Here is a 10,551-nt window from a genome sequence, read left to right as displayed (position 1 = left end):
GGCGGGAGATTAGTGCGCAGGCGCACTTGGTCGCAGCACAAAAAAGCACCACCCGGGAACGCCGCGCATGCGCAGCGGTGAGAGCGCCAAGGTTTCCCTGACCGCGAGTTCACGAAACGCATGCGCAGTGGCGAAAGCGCAGAGACCCCCTCAGTCCATGCCGCGCATGCGCAGTAACGAAAGCGCCGAGGCTTTTCTCAGAGTTCACGCCGCGCATGCGTAGTTACAAAGCGCCGAGGCTTAGCTCAGAGAGCGTTCTGCGCCGCTCGCCATTTTGTCGCGAGTGCGCCAGCTGGTGGCTAAGGAAGGCGACGGTTGGTGCGCGCGGTGGGTCCACCCCGGTGACCGTTTAACCGAAATAACCGCCGCGGACCATGTCGGCCAGCAGGAACCTGAAGCAAGTGCGGATCGAGAACAGCTCGCCGGCGGCCGCTCCCCCGATGAGCATGGTGGGCGGCGGCAGCATGAAGGCGCTGCGGGGTCTAGAGCCGCCGCTGCCGCCTGAGAACGAGGCGGCGGCCATGGCGCTGGCCAAGGAGGACGAGGAGGCGGGCGCCGGCGGCGGCTTCACGGTGGACATCAAGAGCTTCCTCAAGCCCGGCGAGAAGAGCTACACGCAGCGCTGCCGCCTCTTCGTGGGCAACTTGCCCACCGACATCACCGAGGAGGACTTCAAGCGCCTCTTCGAGCGCTACGGGGAGCCCAGCGAGGTCTTCATCAACCGCGACCGCGGCTTCGGTTTCATCCGCCTGGTGAGGAACCGGCCCGGCCCCCTCCCCCCGCGGGGCGCTCCTCGAGGCGCGCGCGCTCTGCTGAGGGGGGAGGGAGCGACCCCCCCGCCGGTGGCGTAGCTAGAGAGGGGGGCGGGACAGGAGGTGGTGCAGGGAGCGTCCCCGCCGCGTGCGAGGGGCCCCTCCCCTTCGGAGCAATTCTAGGCAGGGGGAGGAAAACGCAGGCCTCCGTTTTGCTCCCCCCGCCTGGAATGGATCCGAAGGGGAGGGGCCCCTCGCACGCGGCGGGGACGCTCCCTGCACCACCTCCTGTCCCGCCCCCCTCTCTAGCTACGCCACTGCCCCCCAGCATCGTCCCTTGCAACCCATGAACGCTTCGCCTGCCCGCTTCTTCCCCATGCACGAGACTCCTCCTCGCCCCCCCCTCAGTGATTCTGCAGCAGGCACAGGGAGAGACCCCCTCCCCCACGCTCAGCGCCTTCCCCGCCAGAGAGAGACACAGCAGGACCCTTTTCTTTTCAGCCACTGCTCTGACCTCCTGTGAACATTTACCTCCCCACCGCTTCCATTTTTCACAGCCATTTCTCCACCCCCCTTTAAAAGCCATCATTTATATATATAGTGTACTTCTATTGTGCATATATAAATGTATGTACTCATTTGTATACATTTATGTATACAAACATGTATACATTCATATACAAATGATAAATGCATTTATGTATAAACGTATACATACATCTGAATGTATACATATATATAAATGATGTATACGTATATGTAAATGTGTACATATGAGTGTAAATTTATACATATATATAAATACATGTGTACAAAGCTATACATGTATACATATGTGCATATCTACACAAACATATTTATACAAATCTATAAATGTATACATTTATATGTATACATTATATGTATGTATAAATGTATACAAATGAGCGTATACACTTATATATATTATAAATGCATTACGTAAACATTATTAACATTATAAACATACATATATGTTACTAACATATTCAAGCACTGCAAGATTTGTGGTGCTTTTCTGTTAATGCTTGAGAGAGGTGGAAAAATATTGTTATAAGTAATAACACTTTATAGGCCTTTATTTATTTTATTTGTAATGGTGTGTGTATGTTATGTATTATATTATAATACATAATATGTAAATATTTAATAGACGTTATAAATTTAATGTATTATATAAATGTTTAAATGTATTAATGGTAATTTATTAATGATGCTATATATTATTAACAGTATTTGTATACCACTTTTCAAAAAAAGTTCACAGAGGTTTGCAAAGAAAATCAGATAACTAATGGCTCCCTCCCTGTCACACAAGGGCTCACAATCTAAAAAGATGCAAAAGAACATGAGCAGTCTCTAGAAAAGACACAGCTGGGGTGAGGAGGGCCAGTTATTCTCCCCCTGCTAAATAAAAGAGGAACACCTACTTTAAAAAGTGCCTCTTATTCAGTTAGCATGGGTGTATATATCAAGGTTATATCTTATTCATATACAGTACATATAAATTCATATGCATATAAATGTATATGTACATTAAATGTATAGTTATTTTATATGAATGTATTCATATAAATGTATGTGCACATTTGCATATGTACAAATATATGCATGCAGTTATATATGAACATATTTATAAGATTTGTGGCACTTTTTTGTTCAGGCTCAAAAGCGGCGGAAAAATATAAGCCACCAAGAAACGTGCGAATCCACAAAAACACAGTTTAAACCTTTAGTATTCACAGAAGGGGGAGTGGCCTTGCTAGATGTACACAGGCAGTTGCTTTAGGTAAAGTCAGTGTCTGAGAACCCCTCCTAGGAAGGGTGTTTTTCCCCCTTAGTTCAACAGTTTAGTAGGCACTTCTAGACACATTTCTGGCCCACTTCTCTCAGTTTTCCTGGCAAGCTGGCTCCATTGTTTCGTTGTATATTACATGCAGCAATAGGATTTGGGAGAATGCATCTTTTTCTTTTTTAAATTAAAAATTAAAGTGCTTGTTCTGTGTTTGCTGGATGATACTACTGTTCTAGAAGCTTCTTAGGGTGGGTAGATTTTTCGCCTCATTAATATTCCCTTTTTGCCAAATCGATACTGTACAACTTAATAATACGTTTTCCACTGCTGTTTTGTTGAATAGGTCAATATTGTGTGGTATATTAATGCGGCTAAAAAATAGTAGCATATAATTATTTTCCAGTCTGAACCAATTGACAAGTACAGTATACAGGTGTGCGCCACTTAATGGCGGGAATACATTCTCTTATCCTTGTTATGTGATTAGGTCATTAAGTGAACATTCATTCCTATTGCTTTTATTGTGTCAACAGACACTCCCTGCCAGATCCTAGCTGACTGCACAGGCTACTGGAGATAGACTGCCTTTTCTTTGCATTAAGAACCTCTCTGTTGTGTAAACAGACACTGCTGCAGGCTATGGGAGACATGATTGCCTCATTAACAGCATCTTTTTTGTGCTTTGAACACCATCCTATACTTAGTCCCTCCTTAAGCAAACAGTTGTTAAGTGGCACATGCCTGTATATGTTTTCAGTGTTTTGTACTGGAAAACAGTACTATTTGTACTGTTCGCTGCCTACATCTGAAATACTTTGTATTATTTTTCTTATCTTTGTGGAGATTACACAGAGCAGTAGGAACGTGAAGGCTTAGTAAAGATTGGAGTTTCCATCTTTTATGATTAAGTGTTAATCTTGGTACTAGTAAACATATGCATACAGGGTATTTTGTGAGTGCCTGTTTCTATTTACAGACTCTTTAAATTGAGAAACTTGATATTTTGCTTTTTCTCTGACCTTAGGCTCAAGATTACTTGGGAGTAATGGAATGTTGAAGAGTGAAGAGTGGGATTTTGTATAAATCTGGTTATATCTGTGTAATAAATGCAACAAAAATATCTCTGCAGTTAGTATCAAACACATTATTTTAACAAAAATGATTAGATGCGTATATTCCATCACATATATATGTATATATATAAAACACCCTCAAATAGTCAGTTGCTTGAACATGTAATATATTCAACATTCTGTGTAAACTGAGACCTCTTCCTTTCTGACTTCCTCTGGCCACATAGTTTATACTCAGTACCGTTAATATTGCCAGTTACCACTAGAATTCCAGTGGGAGGTGTTGCTGCTGCATTATTAATGCTTGCTCATACTGTTGGTGGCCTAGCTTACATACTGTAGAAGACTAATTTCAAGACTTTGGGGATGTTAAATGGACAGTGTGGCTGGCTCTGATTTTTGTCATTGCCATCTATCCTAGCAATATTCCCATCAGTAGGGCATCACTTCCTTGTTGCTCTGATGTAACTTTTTTCTCATGAGAGCTGCACATTGTTGGGAAACTTGGGGAGGGGGAGAGAAGATAACTTTGATTAACTTCAACTTTGATACTGAACTTTGCTATCCTGTGAGTAAACTCTCGGGGGCATTCAGAAGTACATGCTTTACTCTTTTATTGGTCACATGCATGGATGAGCATTAATACTTTTTGTTGTTTCTCCACAAAGAACAGTACAGTGCTTCAACCTGTGAGGATATTTTAGTCCATTTACTGCCTAGCCCTAGAGCAGCGGTCTCCAAACCCCAGCCCGGGGGCCAGATGTGGCCCGCAACGAGCCTCTATCTGGCCCGCAGCCAGCCTCTTGTCCCATGAAGACCTCTGGCCCACTTGGCCAAACATGACTGTAACTATGCTCTGGTTGCGTCTGGAGGGTGTTCAAGGGCCAGAGAGGTTGAATGAATGATCCCATTCATTCATTTTTTCACTCATCTAAGTTCCATCTCTATATTTATTTAAATAAATTTTATATTTAAATTTTCTTTCCGCCCTCAACACCGTGCTAGATATATGATGCGGCCCTCTGACCAAAAAGTTTGGAGACCCCTACCTGAGAGAGAGACAAATGTAGGCAGTCAGCAGTTTTGTATTTGGGCCACATGTGCTATCTTCCTTAGATGCAATCTCATTATTGCAGTTTTATTATTCATTATTGTAATCTCATTATTAAGGAGTTACTCGAAACAATGCTTCCAAGTGCTGTGTTTATCTCTTGAGTTCAGCTCACTCACCAACTTTGCTAGCAGTGTGTGCCTCAATATTATCACTGCGGTAGGCTAGTCAAGAACTTCAGATTGTGTTGTACATTCCTCCCTTTTCGGATTTTCGTTTCCAGAGCACTTTATTTAGAATATTTATAGTCAATTCCATTATCTGCTGGGGTAAGGTTCCTGGAAAATCCAGTGGATACTAAATTAGCAGATACTGAGTCATTGATCTGTGAGGAAAATGGGGTTAGGTTTCTGTGGACCCTTTTCACTATACTGTATGAACTTTATGAACCTGAATCTTACCTTGAACTCTACATCTTGGTGAAAAATTTTCATTAGCCCTGTGTTTCACTGCCTTTGTTGTAATTGTAAATCAGAGTACAGTGTGTTGAAACAGAGTGAACCTCTTGTTAATAAGCTGCGAGAACAGTTCAGTTAGCAGTTAAGATTGTTCTAAGCTGCAGCCTTCTGGGTCAAAACACAACATCCAGGCCCTTTGCCTTACTTAAAATTTCATGTGCTGCGGAGGGTCCTAAGTTCTGTAACTGGTATCTCCAGGTAGGAATCGGAAAGATCCCATCTGGCACACCCTGGGAATGTTGCCAGTTTCTTCCCTAGTGGTAGCACTAGGGGAAATGGGGTAGTGGCAGAAATTGAGATACAGGCTGCATTCTTTTTTTAGGTAGGAGAATTGGGGGAAGTGATGTTTCCAGCATGCTTCCAGCATGGTTAAGTTAAAAATGACAAAATGGCATCCCCTCAGTGAAATAAATTGTATGTAAGTCACCATGTTGTTTCCATACACTTGGCACTCTATTGGGGTTGCCATGTTTTTGACAGGTTCCTCCATTCTTTAGATAGGAAAATAGGAGGCAGTGATGGGAGCATGATGACAGCCATCTTGTCTAGCTCCAAACTCATTTGGAGAAATTCTAGAATGGCTAGCACACTGGAACCTAAAAAAAGTGACCTGAGTGTGCTGGAACCTTAAAGAAAATCTCTCAGTAGCGCTGGAAGCTAAAAAAGAACACAGCCACAACAACAGGAATTGCTGCAGATAGCCAAGAGGTGAATCCCATTCTTGTTCTCTGCAGATAAGCAAAGCTGTGGGAATAAAGTGGGGCTGTATATATCCCACTTTTAGGTTTTTTAAATACCTCACTGGTTTACATAACAAAAAAACAAGGTGATTCTCTTTCCCAAAGCAGTTAGCATTCTAAAAAGATTACCAGTTAGTGGCTGTGGCAGGTGCCTTTGCTTTGTATGCCAGCTGTGCCTCTTGATGGATAAATTATCCAGGATAAGGCATATCCAGCTAGCGCTACTTGTGCCCATCTAGATTTGATTATTACAAAGTGATGCATCTTATTTGGAAACATGTGACTTTCATTTTGTATCATTCCATTAGTTACTAATATGCTTGGGGTTCAATTAAAGGTATTGGTTTAAGTCTTAAGCGACATGGACCTAGGTAATTTAAAGAACTGTCTTGTTCACCTGCCTGTCTCCTTCATTAAAATATGAGATCCTGTTCTGTGTTCTCTCCCTAACATTCATGCGGGTGGGGTGGAAGATAGCATGTGACATTGTCTTTTCAAGCTAAGGCCTCCAGATTGTAGAATGTCCTCCCCCCCCCTTGATTCTTCATTGACCCTTTCATGGGTGCTTTTTCATTGTTTAAGACATTTTTATTCATACAGGTGCCTTTGTTAATTTGACTGATACCATGTACTATATATTGGCTCTTCAGCCCCAGTTATCAGTTTATTGGCTCTTTTTGATTACTCTGTTGTTCATATAATGCAGAATTTTAAATTTGGTAGTGATACATAGGTAAATAACCAAAATGGGGTCACCTACAGACAACCTCTCTTAGGTCTTATTACCTTCTGTTGTCTCTAGTCCAGGCCCATGAAGAATTAAGTTTGTGCATGCTGACCATGTATTCTAGGTGGACCAAATCAACAGTGCACACAGATGATTTCAGCTTGCTTGCTTTCTCCTTTCAAGCAAACACAGTGGTTGCCTTAAAAAAAAAATGCCCTTGTAATTATCACCATGGAAATGAAGACGTTATTAACTACATGTTGTTTGTTTGCCTCTCTGGTTCCTTGGATTATATTTTGCAGATTATTTGGGCGTGTTTCCTCCCTGTTTTTGTTTTTTGTCAATTGCTTTTATTGTAAATCATTATTACTGGTATGCTTGTATTTTATTATTGGTAAAAAATGAGATATACAGTAATTAAAACAATAACAAATGTTTAAACCAGTGTAACTCTGCACAGCATACCACTGAGGCTTTTCCCTTCTAAGGCACATTCCTTCAGCAGGTAGGATCACAATGGGCTTAGAATGTGATTCATTAGCCTTTGTGTCCAGTTTGCTGTCTGCTTGATTTGAGGTGTATCTGAGTGAGTTTGGCATTACAACAGCAAGGACGGATGAGGGATATGCCTCCAGTAAACACAGGGCAAGGAGTGCTGTGTGTGTGTGTGTGTGGGGGGAAGCGGGATGAAGCCAGTGGGTGATGGGAGCTGGTTCTGGGGGCTACTCAGCTTGTAATAGTGGTTGAATCAAGGCTTGAGCCCTATGAGTACTGGCTGTTAGAAAAGGTAGTAAGAATTGCTTGTTGGTTATTGAGGTGAAGCTGTCATATTTTGTTTGTGTAACAAGGTTCTCAGTAACCTGTTCTGCATTCTCCTTTTAAACACAGCATTGGGTGCCTTAATGGCAGCGCATACATATATGGTGCTCCAATAAGATTGGTTCATTATTTTGTGATATTTTTGTTCTGTTTGTAGCCATTTGTATTAGTTCAACATCTAGTGCATTGTCTCTAACACAGAGATAATACCTGTTTCACATGGTGCTGACTTTAAGAGTGTTGCTTGGTTGACACTTAGGTGGGGGGAATTTCTCTGGTTGCTCTACTAAAAAGTTTGGGAATCACTAGTGTTGGGTTGTGGGTTTTTTGTGAGGCTTCCATAGCTTTCCTAGCTGATTTCCTTGGCTCACAGGGAGTCATGAATCACAGTTTGGGAACCAGTGCTTTAGGGACACTTAGATTGGGAAGCAGACTTGCCCCTCATGGCAGAAGGCTATATTGCACAGCCCCCCCCCGCTTTCTCCTGCAGCAACAAAATCTGAATGGATATAACTGAGTATTTTGATGCACACATCATGGAGTTGCTTGTTCTTATGCTTTGAGGAAGTATTGGAGATGCTGCTACTGTTTTTGCTCATCTTAGTTCCTCGGGGTCTTTTGTTGCTTATGCTCTTGGTGATATAATTGATGCTTCGTCTTTAGATGTTATCATAGACTTATTGGTGCATCTGAGATTACTGTTTGTAGAGTTGATAACAAAACTGAATCTGGGTCTAACATTTATGGATTAGCTCAGTGCTGCGATTTTCAAACTCTCTGGGAGTTTGAAACCCACAGTAAGTCTTTGTGGCGGCGTGGGGGAGGCGGCGGCGTGGGGGAGGCGGCGGCAGGGGGAAGGCAGTGACGCGATCCCCAGGATTGCGTTGCTTAGGGGCTGCAGGGACTGGGATGCACTCACCAGTCCCTGCAGCAGCCATCCCTGTGTGCAGGAAGCCCTGCGTGAGTGCCTGCAGGGCACCCCAGGTCAGGGAAAGGGAGAGTGGAGTGATCTGCTCTGCCTCCGCAAAAGGGGAAGCGGAGCACGATCACCCCACTCTCCCTTTCCCTGACCTGGGGAGCCCTGCAGGCGCTAGTGCAGGGCTCCCTGCCCACAGGGACAGCTGCTGCAGGGACTGTTGAGTGCACCCCAGTCCCTGCAGCCCCGTCAGAAGGGAAAGCGAGCAATCGTGCTCCGCTTCCGGTTTTGCGGAGCAGGGCATGATCGCTCCACTTTCATTTTTCCTGACCTGGGGAGCCCTGCAGAAGGTTGCGCAGGGCTCCCCACACCCCCGGGAGGCTGCAGGAGGTTTGGGCAAGTGCACCCAAGCCGCTGCAGCCCCCCTGAGCAGCGTGAACCTATGGCTCGCGCCACTGCAGCCCCCCTGTCTCCTGGCTGCCCCACCCCTTAAGGGGGCAGAGGCCAGGACCCACAGGCTGGGGCATCGTGACGCCCCAGTTTGAATACCACTGGCTCAGTGGTTCCCAACTTTTTTTACTTGCATAGCCCATTGGCAGCCCATTTTCATAAATTGTACCTCTCATGTTATTCATAATAATATACTGGAAAATCACAAGTTGATTAGTTCTTCAAATTTGCCTAATATGGATAATGTTCATGTTTCAAGTGTGTGGTTTTTGTATAATGTATATAATATAAATGTATGTATCTCTCCTGAAAAGGAATCTAGGACTCTGGCTGAAATTGCAAAGGCAGAACTTGATGGAACTATTTTGAAGAGTCGACCACTTCGAATTCGATTTGCTACCCATGGAGCAGCTTTAACAGTAAAGAATCTTTCACCTGTTGTTTCCAATGAGCTTCTGGAACAAGCATTCTCTCAGTTTGGTCCTGTGGAAAGAGCTGTTGTTGTGGTTGATGATCGTGGCAGAGCAACTGGAAAAGGTTTTGTGGAGTTTTCAGCAAAACCTCCAGCACGTAAAGCTCTAGAAAGATGCAGTGATGGAGCATTTTTGCTGACAACGTAAGTTGCCAGTTTTCTTAATTTATGGTGGTTTGCATATATACAAAGCTATAGTGTGTCTTCAGATCCTTGATGCAAGATCTGCTGTTGAACACTGTTGAGTTTGAATTGCTTCAAGTATAGTGTGTTTAAATTTTTGAAAAAAAAACCACAATTATTTAAATTTCACACTTTCATTTGGCTTGACTAATTAAGTAGTAATGTGTTTTTAACTCTTTGAAATCTGAATTGGTCTCAGTACATTGTCCAAATTTCTTCTTGTATAAGTGTTTAATGGCAGTGACATTGGTAAAAGAGGAACTCACTACTGAATGATTTGGTATCTGTATTTTACAAGGTGTTCAGTGAAAGGGGTCCAGGGCACGGGAGTTTAGGGGAAGACATATCCCCTCCACTGCTTGATAGTTCATTGAAGGGATTGCCACCTTTACAGTATTGCTAAGATACAGGTGGCAAGATGCAGAGTCAGGCTTTTTTATTTTTTAAAATCACACTTGTGATTATTCCCAGAAGTTCAAGACCACGTCTGCGGAAGCAGCTTTAGGCTGAAAGATGGTGATTGGGCCACTAGTTGTCCTGGCCTTCATGACAGAATGGATCTCTTCCCTTGAATGAAAGTCCATTCATTTGCTCTGTTTTTCCCATTCCTGGCCTTGCTGTCTGCAAGGTGGCAGGAACCATGGATGAAATGCAGGCAGATGTGGTAGAGCCCTTCCTATCTTGCTATCTTGGTGTATGACATTTTAGCTATTGCTGTCTTTCTGAGATGTGGGTAGCAGCCTTTCCAGTTGGACATTTCAGGCCCATTGCTCTTTTTTTGTCATGAAGAAGATTGACAGTTCAGTTCCACTGTATCATGACTAAGACACAGTGAGCTCTTAAGTATATGCTAATAGTAGATTCAGTAAATTGAATCTTTTATACAAAAGGAACCAACAGTATTGGTATATAGGAAGCTAATATTGCTTAATAAAAGACATTTGTACTCTTAGAGTAGCATGGAACAAAGAGCTGGAAATTCTGATCTTATGCAATCAATGGAAAACAGCTTTAGCTACTATCACTATAATATCTAT

The 10,551-nt window shown here is 43.3% G+C and overlaps 1 protein-coding gene across 4 annotated transcripts in view; it reads left to right on the top strand.

The window, feature by feature from the left end:
* Nucleotides 1–254: 254 nt before the first annotated feature.
* PSPC1 (paraspeckle component 1) overlaps nt 255–10,551 on the top strand; it is a 79,133-nt gene continuing 68,836 nt past the window's right edge. For all 4 annotated transcript variants that reach the window (XM_066618728.1, XM_066618729.1, XM_066618727.1 and 1 more), the window contains exons 1-2: nt 255–752; nt 9,174–9,475. In XM_066618728.1, coding sequence (XP_066474825.1) covers nt 375–752; nt 9,174–9,475 — 680 coding nt within the window. In that variant the 5' untranslated portion in view covers nt 255–374. The remainder of the gene's footprint in view (nt 753–9,173; nt 9,476–10,551) is intronic.

The sequence above is a fragment of the Tiliqua scincoides genome, chromosome 3 (assembly GCF_035046505.1).
Source record: "Tiliqua scincoides isolate rTilSci1 chromosome 3, rTilSci1.hap2, whole genome shotgun sequence".
NCBI classification, from domain to species: Eukaryota; Metazoa; Chordata; class Lepidosauria; order Squamata; family Scincidae; genus Tiliqua; species Tiliqua scincoides.
The sequence above is the reverse complement of the archived record's forward strand: the minus strand, read 5'-3'. Positions and strand labels throughout refer to the sequence as shown.